We start from the raw sequence: 16993 nt of genomic DNA on the forward strand, positions 1-16993 counted from the left end.
AGAGAGAGAGAGAGAGAGAGAGATAAGAAGAGAGGAGAGCGAGATAGATGAGGAGAGAGAGAGAGAGAGAGAGAGAGAGAGAGAGCGCACGCTTGTGGTGCTAAAAGTGCCCAAAAACTCAAAAGCAAGGTATCTTTCCAAAAAGCTGGACCCGGTTACTCAAGATAATCCAAAGACCATGTAGTTTTATGTAGGAACTATTTTCTTTCTATATTATCACTACGCCTGCATCTATTAATGGACGATTCACGATTCATCTCTCATCCAAACTAGCTAACTTTATAGCTTAGCCAAAGAAGATGCCATTATGTTTACTTTTCAGGCTAGCTTCCTGCTTCCTTCTGCGTGGCGACACAGTTATTGGGTGTAGTTTGGTAGAAAGAAAGTAGTTCCTTCATGAAACTGCTCCAAATAAGGACTGTGGATAATCTTGAGTAGCCAAGATAGGATTTCTGTAAAGAGACATTCCGTCGGATGTTTTCTATTTTTTTTTTCTGGGACTTTGAGCACCACTAGAGTGCCGTCTAGTTCCGTTATTTAGGGAGAAGGCAGACATCTTTACGGTCGAAATCTGCAACACTCCGTATCTCACAAACTCTACATTTGAAATGATGAATAGCATTACAGTTAAGGGAGATAACATGTATTTTTTATTTTTGAGTGAACTGTCCCTTTAAAGACAGTTTTAGACTGAAGTTGGATCATTTCCCCAATACACACATGTCTAATCAAACAGTGCCAGACTATCAGAAGGCCTTCCTTTTTATTTTTAGTGTAATGTGAAGTTCTGAAAGATAAAACAGTAGCTCTCACTAAATCTAAAAGTGTATGTTTACTATATCTTTGTTTTGTTTGTTATTATGTTTTGGCTACAGCTGTGCAGCAATTATAAACATTGACCTGGAACATGGTTTGAAGCTGTTTGTGGCTACCATAAGTGATACATGAAGTTTAACAATTGACAAAGTGCATTAATTTAACAAAATCTAGCAGCAATCAGTGTTTGCTGTTGAGACAAATTAAGGAGTTTCTTCCTGTCACCACTGACAATTTTGCCAACAATAGCAAAGGAATGTTTTCTCAAGATAATACGCTGCATTATGGGTTTGCCTGTATAGCACTGATATAATATTCAGGTATTTTGTTACACCACAAAGCATGTATTTCCCTCCACTGCCGGCTAAACATTCTTGTTCCTGTGTAACTCCGGCCCAGCATGAATGTGTTAAAGAAACAAACTATCTGATGGATTGATATACATTTAGTCACAACACAACTCACTCTAGATTGTCTCGTGCTCCAGAAAACCTCACAGGATGTATGAATGTATGAATATATTAATGTGGCGCAATGCATACATATGTAAAAATGAAGACTATTAGGCAGCATGGCACACAAAGGATTGTAAATATGTAAAATAAAAAAGGACTGCTGTCACTTGCAGCAGTTTATTTACCTGAAGGATTTTTTTGCTAAAGCACAGAGTGGAGCATTACCGAGCACAGGAAGTTTGACGCATATGAACATTACGCTGCCATTTGTGACGATCATAATGCCTTATGTTAGATGCGAAATTGTGCCTCATTTTCATTAATTCCTGTGGGAGTATCACTGAAATGTATTCATGACATATTTAATGTAACCATGGTTTCCCCATTAGTCCTATAGTCTCTGTGATGGGAGAACATTTTGCTAAGAACTTGCAAGTACCTAAAAGTGTGACACAATGCTTTAAACGTAATGATTAATAATCATAAGAATGGACTAGTTTGAGACGCACAACCTGCAACAGGTTTGGTTTGTTTGCTTCATTTTGCAGTGCTGTTACATTGTTACATTGACAATATTAAAATAAACTATACACTGCTGTGACTTCGGTATTATGCAATATTTAATAAACCGTTTAAACCATTTTGTGTGTTGCCTGTTTTGATTTCCAGAAATATCTGAATGATATCAGAGGTACATTTAAAGTTCTTTTAGCATATATGCTTATGGTGTTAAGTCATGCAGCAGTATAAAAGTGTATGAGCATGTACAGTAAAGACACATTCTCTGTGGCTGTGCAATGAGCAGACGCACATTCATGTGAGCTTAAGGTGGAGCTGTAATGTTCTTTTGTTCAAGGGCGAAATAAGCTTGTAATAGATGTTAGGATTCCTTCTGCATTGTCAGTACATAAATACTTATGGCATTTTTATTTTTGTCAGATGGGTAACATCCCATTAGTTTGTTGATGTTGACAGCTGTGTCAACTTACTGCCATAACAAAAATACTTTTCTTTTGACTTGATCTTATGCATTGTTAAGTGCTTCACTTTAAAGCCCTACAGTCTGCAGTGGCTGCCCTAAGGCCTGTTAAAGGTGCAAGTACAGCCCACAAGAGAGGACGTGTTTCATTCGGTCAGGGCTTTTTCTCTCCACTTTCAACAGAGATCCTCTGGCAGGAATTCAAGTTTTGGGAGCGGCACATTCCACATCCTGGGATTTAGCTCTACCATAAATGGTAAGCTTGCATATAAACACGGTGACGTGCCGGCAGGCCGACATCCCTAAAACAAACACAGGAGCTCATCTGAGAGGAGAAAATCATGAAGAGGGATCACTCTGCTCCGATTTTAGTTTATTTTCATTGAGGTGAAAAGTATAACATAAAATGGCATATTTTCAAAGCACTTAAAGTAAGTATTCAAACCAAAGTGTGTGTACTCGCCCTGTGTTACTTTTAATTTGTGAAGAAACATGTTGTTTTTCTCGCATTGTTTCAAGGAGAAGGAATAACAAATGAAATGAAAATACTTAAATAATACATTTAAGTATATCGGGGACGCAATCAACAACAGAAAAAAAAACGTAATCAACACATATGTTTACAAAGTTATATACGTTGTTCAGTACAATTTAAGTCATTTGAACACTTATTTTCAAATACATGCATTTAAGCTTTGAAAACACAGCTCCCAAATGGCCGTTTTGGTGGTGAATATTTATTTAAGCTCCATTAAGATATTATTGAAGTGATGGTCATATAAGAACTTAAAACATGTATTTACGTTTTTACGTTTATTTACGTTACCATGTATCAAATGATTGCTGAATTATTGTGCAATTTGCTGGTTGGAAGATAACATTTTCTCTCCTGTTTTTTATTTTATCAGGACAGAACAAAAACAAAGGTCTGAGGCATTTTTGATTGTGTGTGTGAAGAACATTTTATTCTTAATTTTAGGGATAAGTCAGACTTTAACCTATTTTCTTGTTGTAAATAGATGCCAAGAATAGACCAAAACCAACAATGCAGTTTGTCTCACTTTATGGCTTTGCTCTCCACTCTTCGATGTTTAACTTCAAAATGTATTGTTACGTTTTTATTTATTTTTAAACTACCAACATACCTTATTTCAGCTGGGCACTGCAGTTTTTTAGCTAATGTTACTCAAACAGGAGTGTGTTTTTGGTTTATTGGACACTATTTTAGATGCAGTCCTGAAGATTAACACTCAATTAAATATGTACAGCAGCAGTCATTTGTATGTGGGACTGACTCCAAAAAACAAACAGTGCCCAAGTGTATTGTCTTATGGGAACATTAACACCCAGTGCAACTCATTTATGAGGTTTTTTTTTTATAGTTTTTGGCCATGGGTACATATTATAAGGATTACTTAATTGCTAGATGTAGTCTTTTAAGACAAATGGATGGTTATATAAAGATTGCTGCTGTTCTTGGGGCTCTTTCTCCCACTAGGACAAAATCACCTGACTTCCCTGAAAGTCTGGTCAGTTCCCCATAGACAATCTGGAGTGATCCATTTTCAAAATACACGATCTGTGTACTCTCACTTATCAGCGTGGAAACTTCAAAATCTACTCGTCGGACTGTAACCTGAGGGTCCACCTCCTCTGATGCTGCGGCTCTAACTCTGCCTATCGATCATTGCACATGTCATATGCTGTAGGAAGTGAACTGGTGGTCTGAGGCATAGCTTTAAACACCGTAACGACTCGGTTTAAAACTTAAATTAACGGTATGCCTCTCCGGGTAGTCGTGAAGGGGCCTGGACCCTGGGGCTTTAGGCTGGTTGGCGGTAAGGACTTCGAGCAGCCCCTGACTATTTCCCGGGTAAGTGTTACTGTTAGCTGCTCCTTCATAACTCAATGTAACCACACCTGGGTTTGTGCCGACAAAAGGTCTCACCTCGCGCTGTGTCCTCTCGAGGACACACTGCTATTTAAAGTTAGCTGGTGTTAACAAAAGGCTAACGTTACTTCATAGAGAATAAACTAATGTCACACATGTAGCTAACGTGAATTATTGTTAGTGTCTGCATGTTGTACTTTCAGCTACTGACATTAATGACTTTGCAGCGTTTTAATTCGAGCACTTGTTGTAGCATTATTTCCCTATTTCAGTTACAATGTTATTTGAGATATCTTTTTTCGTTACTTAACTGTAAACTTAAATGCTACAAGTTACACAACACTGTAGTGTAAGTATACCGTTACCGGTATTTTCTTTTGTAGTGTCTGCAGACTTTCTAATAACTTTCAGCTGTCATAATTCTTTTAAAAGTCATAATTTCAATGTAAAAGCATTATGTTGGTGAAAGAATGTTATTTTTGACATCCCTGAGTGTCCCTGAACGCCTCTTCGAGCTTTTTCAACCCATTGTTATTTCACAACAGAACTTAATGCAAATCTTTATTACACAATACATCATACAGTCCTTTGTCAGTAATGGCTCAGAGTATGAGCCTCCTCTGTGTACTTCGCCTGAGTGTCGGCTGCTGTTCCTGTTGTAAATGTTGTTACCGTGGTCGCTACACTCCACCCATGGAAAAGTGATTAGGAATTCCTGGACTGAGCTGGAATCTCCCTCTGCTTCATGCTGTTTTCTATCTGAAACACCTCTGCGAGTGTCTACTGTGTTTACTGTAAATAATGAGATGTGTGACTAGAAAATTTCCCCACGGGGATTAATAAAGTATATCAAAAAACAAGATTTCAGACTATAAAGTTATATCTGACTGTACAGTGAATCAAAGGTGTGGTTTACACCTATTAATGATTCAAAATATGTATTGCTTAAGTGGTGTTATTTCTATATATTTCTTTATAAAATAAAAGTACAATCTCGAATCATCACATAGGGTTGTAGCCAACCATGATTTTCATTATCAATTAGTTTACACATTTTATTTTTGCCGAAATATTATCGCCGGCTCTATAAAACATCAATAAATGAAGACATTTCCATCCTGTTTTCTCCAAATCTAAGTTGATATCTTTACATGTCGTATGATATAAAACATTGAAAAGCAGAACATCTCCATATTAAGTGGCTAAAAACAGCATTTTACGTGTCAATTGTCAAAAAAGTTGGTGCTATTATTTTTGTGTTGACCTATCATTTGAGTTATTGTTGCAGTTCAGGGTAAGTATGCCAGCTCCCATACAGCCCATACAGAGTTGTGTTTTCCTATCATTAATCATGTCTCCTGTGTTGTAGGTCACCCCAGGGAGTAAAGCTGCCCAGGCCAACCTGTGTATTGGAGACATGATCCTGGCGATCGACGGAGAACCAACTGAGCCCATGACTCACTTGGCGGCGCAGAACAAGATCAAGGGGTGCATCGAGGAGATGGTGCTCTCTGTAGACAGGTGGGCCGTAGCTACATGTGCCAGTCTGCTCTGCATCGCCGCGGGCCTGAAAACCCCTGAGTAATACGAGACCGCTGCCATCCAGGTGTTCAGGGAGTGACGTGATGGTTATTCATCCTGCTTAAGTCTCTCTTTTGTTGCACTCGAGTTTGGGAAGTGTGTGTCTGCTAAGCCGTGTTGTAAATCTGCGCTGTGTCACTGCATGACATCATACCATGAGTTCAAGTAGCAGAGGTGTCGTAATGGGCAGGTTGAAACAAATGTGTTTGTTGAAATTAAGAGGGAATGTGTTGAATGCAGGGTTGGGTGAGCTGCCGGAGCTAAATGATAAACATGCAAAGGGTCTGGTGCATTGAAATACACAGGCATGGTATGCCTCTGTGGCGCTACACAGGTAACGCAAGATAAGTTGTTGCATTTAAAGCTAGTAAGATAATGTTGTGATCTTGTCCTTCCTCTTTTCTGCAGGTCAGAAACTAAATTGTGGTCCCCGCTTTCATCTGAGGAAGGGAGATCACATCCGTACAAGATGAATCTGTCAGCAGAGCCAAAGGTGTGTGTCCAGCATCTCAACATCAGACAGAATCCTCTTTAACTCAGCCGGTAACTGGAATCTCTCCAGGTAGCCATAGAGTTTCTGGAAGCCTGCACGTTCATTTCCCACCGCGCCCACAGAATCTTGTGGGCTGCTTTTCTTTTCTTTTATACTACCAGTGATGAAGTCATTGTTTACTTCCCAACAGGAGGTTTCCTAGGAGACGGTAGTTTATCTGCCAACTCTGACGCAAGCCTCAGTTCCTGCCCACTGAGTGGAAAGTTGCAGCCAAAGTGTGAATTAATGTCGGCCGTGTGTGTGTGTGTGTGTGTGTGTGTGTGTGTGTGTCACAGGTCACAGATGTTTTTTCTCACTCCACATGTTTGGAAAGCTTGTTTGGAGTCTGTCACTTCACTGTTTTAGTACTTTAAACCAATGCTTCTTACATTTAGGGCTATTGGTCAATGCTAGTTTCAGGCTCTGGAATATTCTGCTATTTCATTGTCAGATGCTTGAAGCATGAGCTATTTGTGGAGGCATTTCCGTGTTCCCACTGAGAAGCATGAGCTACATGCGCCACCTTCATGGGAAGCCAGTGTCATGACGTAATTGCCTTTTAAAAAGCATTGGCTATAATTAAGGCCAAATCCCCAGTCGACATTATCCTGCTAAATGATGCGTGACTGAGTCAAACTGGAAGCAGCAGTTCAAGACGCAAAACGTTTTCAGCTGAACAGTTTCATTTTTTAAATGTGCAGATGCAAAACATTTGTATTCATTGTTGAAAACACCGGAGGTTGGGTGTTTTCAGATATTGAGTAATATGTCGTAACAGGAAGTCATCTGCATGTTTCTACATGTAGGGACCACCGTCGCATCGAGCTGCACCGCGAGTGTTGCATGTTTCAAACTGAGTGATGTCACAAATATCTGCGCTCACTACTTCGATGCTTGGTTACTCACAAAAAGCTTGAACAGTACCATTTTCCATTTCTTCCACAGGAGGTGAAACACATAGGCTCCACCCACAACAGGAGCGCTCTGCCCTTCAGCGGTTTCGGCCCCACAGTGGTGACCAACCAGTACAACAGCCCCTCCGGTCTATACTCCTCGGAGAACATCAAGGACTTCAACGAGGCCGTGGACGAAGTTAAAACCATCGTGACAGCCAATGAGCTCAGCCACAAGTAAAACCAAATAGAAAACATAGATGGTCTGTTACTGTTATATTTGAGCGTAATTAGAACTGTGTCTCGTAGCTGTTGCCACACAGCATGCCCATATACGCGTCTTAAAAGGCTGGCTCTGTGGGAATTGTAGTCTTGCAAATTCCATGGACTTCAGAGGTCTCCACTAGGTGGAAATATGATTTGACCTTTTGACAAAACAGAAACGGGCTGTAACAGTATCCTGAGACACCGCTTTGTATCAAGTGGTCCTAATGGAGACTGGATCCAGAAGGATGTTCTGGTGTTTTGGAGCTGCGTTGTTTTATGTATAGTCTGACCTACAAGAGATGAGGGTTGGCACGCCTCTTGTTTGGAGAAGCAGAGGCAGCGTGGACCAGAAGCTGTCCTGTTCTGCAGTCAATGAGATGCTTCGGCAAGAGAAAGTGCTTCAGTTCCTCGTATGAAGGCCAAGCTCACGCGAGATATAGCAAATGAAATGCATCTAAAATAAAGGGTACTCTTGAGACGATACATTGATTGGGCCTCTTGAATAGCGTTGCTGCTGCCCCGTACACAGCAGTGCGTTGTTTGCAGGTCAAAGTCTAACAGCGTGCTCATGCCCTAAAGGCTGCCCTCGTGCTTCAGCTCAGTCACACGCCTCTGACTGAGGTGTGATTCATCTTCCATCGAACAACAGGTTCATCTTTAACATTAAAGCTGTTCAAAGAATAACAATGCATTCAAAGATCAATCATTCTATTGTCTGCTTCTGACTGCTGCTATGAGGTGATTAGTATTGCTTTCTGATTAGATGAGTTTGACAGATTAAGGCCGGCTCCTGGATAGGCTGGGTGCAACATGTTTTTACAAGTTCTAGTCAAAATGAGGTAATCACTCAATTTGACTATTTGTCACTAAACGCCACGTTAAGACCACGAGAAGACAAACAATGCCACAATAACTAGGAAGAACCAGGTTTGACAGTGTAAGATCTCCACTCTCTTGGGTACTTACTTAAATGTTCTAATTCTTTTGTAAGTCCTATGGTGTACATGTACAACGGTTTGGACCTCTGCAGACAGATTGAATTGTACTCTTGCTTTGCAGAGCTGCTTCAGATCCTTCGCAGGCGGGCAAGATGCCCCCTGTAGTCGCAGACTCTGAAGTGTACAAGATGCTGCAGGAGAACCAGGAGTCTGACGAGCCCCCCCGACAGTCTGCGTCATTCAAAGTGCTTCAGGAGATCCTCGAGACAGGTACACGTCAGGTTATTCCTCACAGCTTCCTCAAAGAGCAGTCCAGCAATTCCCCTTTACAATGTTTCACTTTCCTTTTTACTATTTCTTGGGTGTTTTTAAAAGGACAAAATCCCCCAAAAAAAGAAGTATGCTAGATTCCTGTGGAACCAGTGAGACCTGAAGGATTGATCGTGTGTGTGTGTGGGTGTGTGTGTGTAGGTGACCCTGATAAACCATCCGGGTTCAGGAGTGTGAAAGCACCCGCAACAAAGATGGGATCCTCGGTGGGGAACACGGACAAGTTACCCTCCTGTGACAAATGTGGATCCGGGATTGTGTAAGTACCTTCTGATTCCTCAGTAATGTTTCACAGTTTGTTTTGCTTCACTGAGGAAGTAGAGCAGTGTTTATGGCTTGATCGGAATCTAATCTCTAGACGCTACTTTCAATGACGCCTGCTGTTAATCTTGCGTAGTGTTTTTACACTTAAAATGTCCACATTGTCACAATGTTGTGACGCAACAGAAAAGGTTGTTGTCTCTGCTGGAGTGTGCTCAGTCAGTAGGGGCTTGGGCTGGGAGCCATAAGGTCGCCAGGACTGATACTTGGAGAGGTCCCAGTTCACCTCCTGGGCCCTGCCGTGGTGCCCTTGAGCAAGGCACCGGATGACCCCCCACTCCCCATTGCTCCCCGGGTGCTGCCCACTGCTCCTAGTACTAGGCTGGGTTAAATGCAGAGGTCACGTTTCACTGTGTGGGCTGTGTGGCCATTAAAGAGGGTTTCATCCTCCACATTCTGCAGTTTGTCTCCCCCTTGTGGCTGAATTCAGTTAATACCAATACCAAAGTGTTGTGGCAGCTGTCGCCTTGAAATAGTTTATTTCCATTCAACTACATTCTATTCTACTTTTTCAACCTACTTTGAGTTCCTGTTTGAGATGTAATATCCTTTTTAAAGGCACATGTAGGGTTTCCTAAAAAGCTAAACAATCTATAGACTCATTCAAATATAATCGTCGATCAACTTGTACTGATCCACTAGTGTGTGGTGGGGGGTTTCTCTTCTCTTTTAATTGTTCTGTGTTTGAAAGGTTTTTTGGGATTGGAACCCTTTTTTATTAAAAAACCAGCAAAGCAGGTTTGAGATCCTAAAAAGCATTCGGGCGGATACTTTGACAAAGGCAGGACCAGACTGGTTGAGCTGTGAATGTTGCGTTTACTCATCGAGCCGTTTCAGGTCCACTTACTGCTGGATGTGCCCAGACACTCTTACAAACCCTTTGTGCTTTTAACATCATTTCAATGGTGTGTTGTTTTTGAAGTCTAAGTTTTGTATCTATTTTCTTGTGAGAATTAATATAGTGCTTTTTTGTGTTTTTCAATGATATCAGACCTCCATTTTAAACTTTAAAAATGTAACTCCTCATTTCTACAATCTTGAATGTTTGCATGAATTGCATGTGTAGTAGCAATAACAATATTATCCGCCTTGGTTCAGGTTAGTATTATTTAGATTCTGACTTCACACCATTTCCTGGCATAGTTAGCAGTATATCAGAAACATAATGGCTTGAGGTGTGTGTCTGTCTCTCTTTGTTTCCTCTCTCTACTGCCTGTGTGTCATAGAGGCATAACAACACCAAAGCATGTCATGTATAGGTGTATGTCGGTGGAAACCTTGTGTCTGAAGTCGATAAGAATCCGATTGATGCCAATTATTTTGGAATACAATTTAGTAGCAGTCATATATCGATGTAATGTTCTACTGTCCAAACACCTTTACCCGTGTAGGCTTGCTCCTTACACTTCACAGTGCACATAACATGGAAAGCTAATCCAAATATTTGAAATCCAGTTCATGGATAATTGTCTGGATGAAGTTAAGAACTGTGTTCATCAAGTGAAATGTGATCTTTCCCTCTCTTTCAGGGGGCTGGTGGTGAAGCTGAGGGACAAGTTCCTTCACCCCGAGTGCTACACCTGCACAGACTGCGACGTCAACCTCAAACAGAAGGGACATTTCTTTGTGGAGGACCTGATTTATTGCGAGAAGCACGCACGTGAGCGGGTGACTCCTCCAGAGGGCTACGACGTGGTCACCGTGTTCCCCAAGTAGAGCGCTGAGCTCCGCCTCGGACGACACTCCACTCCGACAGCATGACATAATCCCAGACATTACAGCATTTAGCAGCTCATGCTACTCGGAAAACTTTAAATTGGTGTCTCGCATTATGTTTGAGAGCAGTCCCTGGTAGGCACGACGAGAAAAAACGACATCTTTAGAAAGGTTGATTTGCACATTGACTTTGGCAAAAGGAAAATCAATATGAAATAATGGTGTTCATTTCTTCTCTTCCTAGAAAAGAACTTTCCAATGACAGCCACTGCGTTTGAATAATATGTGTCCTTGTACATGTTCAGTCTGTTCTTTTGAATCATGGAAACAATGAAAAACCACTTCTTGACATGTTTTCTACAATTTTATTAAATAAATAGACTTTTATGCAGCAAAAACAGCTCAAAATACCTTTTTGAATGTCATTACAAAATAAATATGTTTATCTTACAGCAATTGTCTTGTCTGCCTTAATCATTGAATGTGCTTCATGCTCTTTAGTAAAGAGCTTTTCAAAATGTGAAGTGCAACATGGTCCGGAAATCATGCCAGAAACCACCGAAATGATCTTAAAGGACACTTATGATCATCTTTGTATGCGTTTGTTTTGTGAACTCAGTGAAGGTGCTTTTGTAAGATCTGATTGGGCAGAAGCTTGAGAGTGAGTGACCAATTAGGATCTCATGTATTTGTATTTGCCCTTGGTTGCTGAAAGGAAACACCTGCTCTGATGTCCCTGAACTTATGTGCGGGAGAGAAACGTGCCTAAAAGTGTTCAACTATAAAGAGAAATGCAGTTTTATGTTTTCAGAGTCACTGCCAAGAGTTTTGGTAATTTTCACCACACAATGATTCGATATAAAAGGTGACCGGGAACACACTGGATGGATCTCTTGATAAAATGTTACACTTCATGTGATGAGAGGGGGGGTAACAGCTTCTCCGGTCACACTCAGCTGAGGTCGCACACTCTGCAGGTGAGTCCCACTCCGCTGAGGAGACACTGGCCGGGCTGCTAAGCCCTGACCCCCCCTGCAGGTACCCCCGCTGGTCGGCCATGTGCAGGGTCTCGGTCAGAGCCCAGATGTAGTTGTGGGCGAAGCGCAGGGTCTCGATCTTGGTGAGCTTCGCGTCCTCCGGCAGCGCGGGCAGGATGCTCCGCAGCGCGTCCAGGGCCGAGTTCAGGTTGTGCATCCGGGAGCGCTCTCTGTCGTTGGCCTTCACTCTGCGCCGGCCCCGCGGCTCACCTCTGCTTCTCTGTTTCACATGTTTCCCTGAGGAGGCTTCCCCCCCTGTGCCAGTCTGGGCTTTCCGAGAGAAGCTCTCCCCGGAGTCCTCTGCAGTGCTCGCGGCTGCAGATGGAGAAAACCTGCTGCGCGTCACCGCGTCTCTGGATGTGTGCAGATCAGTGGAGGCGCAGAGAACTTTAGGAGACATCCTGAGGTTGAATATAATTGAAATAATGAATACTCTTTTACATAACCAAAATCATATAATATATGGTTCGATAGGTTAACACAAGTGAAATAACCTAAAGTAAAAAGTAATTTAAGATGGTTTCTTCTTCTGAAAATAGTTTCCATGAGTTTTTAACAGGTTTATAAATAATAATCTATGAGAAAACGTATTTTTCTAGTGCAGGTTTTTAGGATGGATGGGTATATTTGCACTGACCTGACAGGTGATGCTTGGATAAGGATGCAGCCCTCGTTAATCCTCTCTGGAGTTGGAGTCAGCGGTCACTGGAGCTGTGCAGCTGACAGTGAGGGATAGATGCGCATCTCTGCTATTTTATATGGCCTTTATCTTATCTCTCTGCACGGAGGACGCCTGAATCAACAGCGCCTGTCAGGAGCCAATCAGCTTCCAGGCAGCGCGTCCTTCACCTTCTCCCCCCCACTCTCAGACTTCACACTGCTGTATTTCTTTGTGTATTCTTTGTCATTTTCAATCAAGTGCATGTGTGTGGTATAATGTGCCATGCAGGTTAAGCAGAACTTTATGTTAGCGACATCCAAATGTATTTTACTTTTTCCAAAAAGTGTGACTTCAAAATCAGTGATAATTCCGGATCACCGATGTTCTGCTTCTCCCTGAAAACCTTCCATATACTCCAATTGTTATAACATCCTGTCAGTAATACACTTGGATGATTTTCGTACCATTTTTGCCCACATGTTTGGAATAAGAATAGATTTCTTGTCAAATATTTAACTCATCACTCTATGCCTCTCCAGAAACACTTTTTAACATGAAGTGTGAGTTTGCTTTTGCAGATGTTATCGGATCTCTATCTTTATGGATACTTGAAATGGCACATTTTACGCACTCGTGTTATTGGCACATGCCATGCTGGGTGCTTAATGTCCATTGGAATATGCCAAAACTAGCTTCCAAAATCAACTTCAAGTTCACCATACCTAAAAATGGAGGTTAAAAACAACTTTACATTCACGATTATTTTGAAAATAATTGTTTAAAATAGAGAATGCTGTTGGATATTTTTGGAGTGTGCGCATATCACATGACTTGTTGGCGTTCAATTAAAACTGCTGTATTTTCTTTTTTTTTGCCACCATTTTTTTTTTTAAGTCACTCGTCTCTGGTTGCATAAAAACTCGGATCTATATCAAAGAAAAATACATTTGTATTCCTTTAGATTTGGACAAACAGTTGCTTATTGCGTTAGAGCGCAAAGCTCACGTTGTTGGATAAAGACAATTACGCATGAGCCCCCCAAACACACAGTATACGAGAGGGTGAAACCCGTTGCGGGAGGTGATAGTACAAAGGCTCTGGTCGTGTGACACGACAATAAAAGCTATATTTCTGCTGTAGTGTGATCCTATATGTGTGCGTTATGACATCTCCAAAAACATGTCCACTATTGGCACAACTTGGGTGCGCATTAGATTTAATAATGTAACTTTACTTTTAGAAAGTTAAAGATTACTTTTATATGTCAACAACATGCAGACACGTTTCAGTCGTGGCGGTGGGGGGAGGGGAAGTGTGGCAGAGCTCAAACATGATTTACAATTGCCAACAAAGGATAACAAAAAGCTCTCCTTAACTTTCTGTCTAAATATGTGTTTTGGGAACAATCTGATAACCATATGCTTTCAATAAACTGGACAAATATACCAGTGAGATACGAGATGGTGCTTTGCTGTTATAAAAGGCACGAAAAGTCTAAAGTAAACTAAATATTACCACTTTACAAATAATCATTTGTGCCAAATCCATATTCGGATATCGTGGACAGGTGTGGGTTTGGAGTTGTCAGTGTCTCCCCTTGATTTTTTTATCAGTGTGCTGTAGTGTCCTGCTTGTTATGCAAAGTGTAGGCAAACACAAGCGCGCAGTTGCTGTGGAAATAGCAGATATCGGAGCAGACTTGCTACGAAAAGTGATTTAACAATATTTAACAATAAACTGAGCACGCTCCCGAGCAGGTGATACCTGCCTGATGCTCCTGTTAATACTTCCTCTAGCACTTCACTTTACAGTCTCCTTTGCTTATTTATAATACGAAATCTATTTATTATTATTTTAGCAAACAGAGGTACCAGGTGGGGCTTTATTTTCGTCTTCAGCTTTTTGTTTGAAGGACGTTTTGAGGGGGGCAATCAAAGTCCAACAACTCGCTGACCAGATTGTTGTCATCCCAAACTAGCAGCCAAGCCATTCAATTTGCCCCCCTCCTCTTCTTCTTCCTGGCAAAGAGCTGCCGGGAGAGAGAGAAAAGGAAAAAGGGAAACTTCTTCAAGAAAGAAAAAACATCTTAAAAACATTTAATTGCAACCCGGATGCCATATGTACACCTCTTGTGAAACCCCTCAACAATGTGACTGCCTTTTAGAAAGTATGGAGTGCGCCTTTGGAGACGTGTGCGCTTTGGAGAGGTGCACGCGTCGTGACCGGAATGACCCGAACACACTTTACACAAGAAGTAATTCACTTTTAATGTGCTTTGGAGTTTCCTTTCACAGGCAATGCATTGTACCGCTCACCTCAGCTTTAGAAGGCAGTGTATGCCAATTACAGTGGAATAGCTGTCATATGGACACAGTTTGTCTTTTCTAAAGGTTGTAAGCACGAATAGACTGTGGCTGCACGTCGCCCTCTTTCACCCCCTAAACTAATGCACCGTGCTTTCCCTTTCTTCTGATAGCCTGTTTACGATGTTACACCTTGAGTTCATTAGTGACTCAAAGAAGGACACGTGTACTTTTTTTTACTAATTTATGTTTAAAGTATACGTGAATGTTAAATAAAAATGTAGCAATCAAAGATAACTATATCGACTTAACTTTATATAAACAATCTAATTTATAAATACTTTTTTGCGGGCTTTTAGTTGAAAGTCTCGCGTAAAATTAAATAGTTCTGCGATGACTGTTTAGTAGGATATACATTACATATCTTATATTTTCAAGAATTCCGCATTGCCACCGAGTCAATTTTACACAATCAATAATTTTGCTGAATGGTAAAGTTACTATGTGTAAGTATGTCCTGGTGGACCTCCAGCATTGTAATTTTATAATACTCTAAATTAAAATGACTGGTGAAATCAACTGTTCGAGTAAGGCAGCCAACTCTGAAATGTGCTAGCTTTTCAATCCCAAGAAAATATAATTAGCCTAATCACCTTCTTTAGAGAAGTTACAATTATCCATCTAATAAACTAGGTTTTATTTTTGATTTGGTCCTTTTAAGATGTGCATATAGAGCATGATGCATCATCAAGGCTCATTTTAGTACTTTGGACCCTAACCAACACAGCCCTGCCTGTTCAGATGATGATAGCAGGTATACTTCATATAAAACACTCTAAGCCCCTCAGGCGAATTTCACGAACTGCATTCCTATTATGATTTCTGAGGTTTTCCATTTCCGTTATAGGTTGTGTTTTATAGGTTTTTGGAAAAGTAAATTCTCTGCAAAGGCTAAAATCCCAAAGTTCCTAACAGAGGGGGTTTATCTCCCAACCCCTACCTGAAACACCTCAATTATAGTCCTTTGTTTACTTCAACAACATAGTGACATCACTATGTAACACTCACGCTTCTACTCAGGGGCGCCGCCAGGGATTTTGGGCCCCATGAAAAGATATCATATTAACCCTCCTATTGTCTTCGGGTCAAATCTGACCGATTTATCAATCATAACTTTTTGGTTTTAGATTCGATTGCATTAAGGCTTTATGATATCCTTCACAGTAGACATTTGAACATATACAATTGCTGATCACCACTTTCATTGCATTTTGGATGATTTAGTCATTTGTAACACCCATGGTGTAAGGTATGACCGCCATAAAGAAAAGGAATTAGTGACCATCTGGATCAGATAACACACACACACACACACACACACACACACACACACACACACACACCACACACACACACACACACACACACACACACACACACACACACACACACACACACACACACACACACACACACACACACACACACACACACACACACACACACACTAGATGTGCCCCCCCCCCCCTTATGTGCCCAATCCCCATGTGAATCACACCTGGCACACGCAATACATGTTCAGTGTCAATTCTTTGTATGTGTACGGCAGTTGTTCATGTATACCAGTAGTCTGATACAATATTTATCATGTTTGAAAGGGTGTTCAATGACATTTGGTGATGATTAATGGTTTTTGTGTTAATGTAATAGCAGTTAAAACAGGACCGGTCAAATTTGACCGCGAACACCAAAGTAAGGGGGGGGGGGAGGAACGAGGCAACATTTTTTTCTTAATGTCCTAAAATAGTTCGGGTCCCTGTCAGTCATGGGCCCTTAGAATCGTCCAAACTTTTCACCCGCTTACGGTGCCCCTTCTTCTACTGGCTAGCACCCAACACATTGTATGAAAGGCTAAGGATTGGGACATAAGCGGTGGACCAATCACAACAGAGCCGGCCAGCTAACCAATCAGAGCAGACTGGGCTCTGGTTTCAGACAGAGGGTGGAAAGAGGTGCTGCAGCAAAGGTAGTCTAAGAAAAATAAAGAGTGAAAAATGTTAATCAATCTATAATGTAAAAGTTGTTACTTGACTACTATTTCACAGCAGTGTTCTCCCTTGTGTCAGTAGCTTCAGCATTAATATTACATAAAAAAACACCCCCTTCAAAAGAACGCAAACTATGTGAACTAGAGAAGAGCTTTGTCGGTGCAGCATGTGTCCTCCTCATGGTGTTGTTGGGGGTGAGCTGCAGTGCCAAATCTCAGCCGCTGG

At 41.3% G+C, this 16993-nt stretch overlaps 1 protein-coding gene across 1 annotated transcript; it reads left to right on the forward strand.

Annotated features, from left to right (window-relative positions):
• The first annotated feature begins 3803 nt into the window (after positions 1–3803).
• Positions 3804–11171, forward strand: pdlim1 (PDZ and LIM domain 1 (elfin)). The gene is made up of 7 exons (XM_034101008.2): positions 3804–4123; positions 5511–5662; positions 6131–6215; positions 7200–7384; positions 8474–8622; positions 8824–8941; positions 10533–11171. The coding sequence occupies exons 1-7, from the start codon at positions 4031–4033 to the stop codon at positions 10717–10719; spliced, it is 969 nt and encodes a 322-aa protein (XP_033956899.1). The 5' UTR covers positions 3804–4030; the 3' UTR covers positions 10720–11171.
• The last annotated feature ends 5822 nt before the right edge of the window (positions 11172–16993 follow it).

Source organism: Pseudochaenichthys georgianus, chromosome 15 (genome assembly GCF_902827115.2).
Source record: "Pseudochaenichthys georgianus chromosome 15, fPseGeo1.2, whole genome shotgun sequence".
In the NCBI taxonomy this organism is placed as follows: domain Eukaryota; kingdom Metazoa; phylum Chordata; class Actinopteri; order Perciformes; family Channichthyidae; genus Pseudochaenichthys; species Pseudochaenichthys georgianus.

What these genes read in the sequence shown, in the direction of transcription:
- pdlim1 (XM_034101008.2), top strand. Translation starts at nt 4,031, where the DNA reads ATGCCTCTCCGGGTAGTCGTGAAGGGGCCTGGACCCTGGGGCTTTAGG. An exon ending in AGCCCCTGACTATTTCCCGG is followed by an intron (nt 4,124 to 5,510) that starts GTAAGTGTTACT and finishes CCTGTGTTGTAG; the next exon opens with GTCACCCCAGGGAGTAAAGC. An exon ending in ATGGTGCTCTCTGTAGACAG is followed by an intron (nt 5,663 to 6,130) that starts GTGGGCCGTAGC and finishes TCTTTTCTGCAG; the next exon opens with GTCAGAAACTAAATTGTGGT.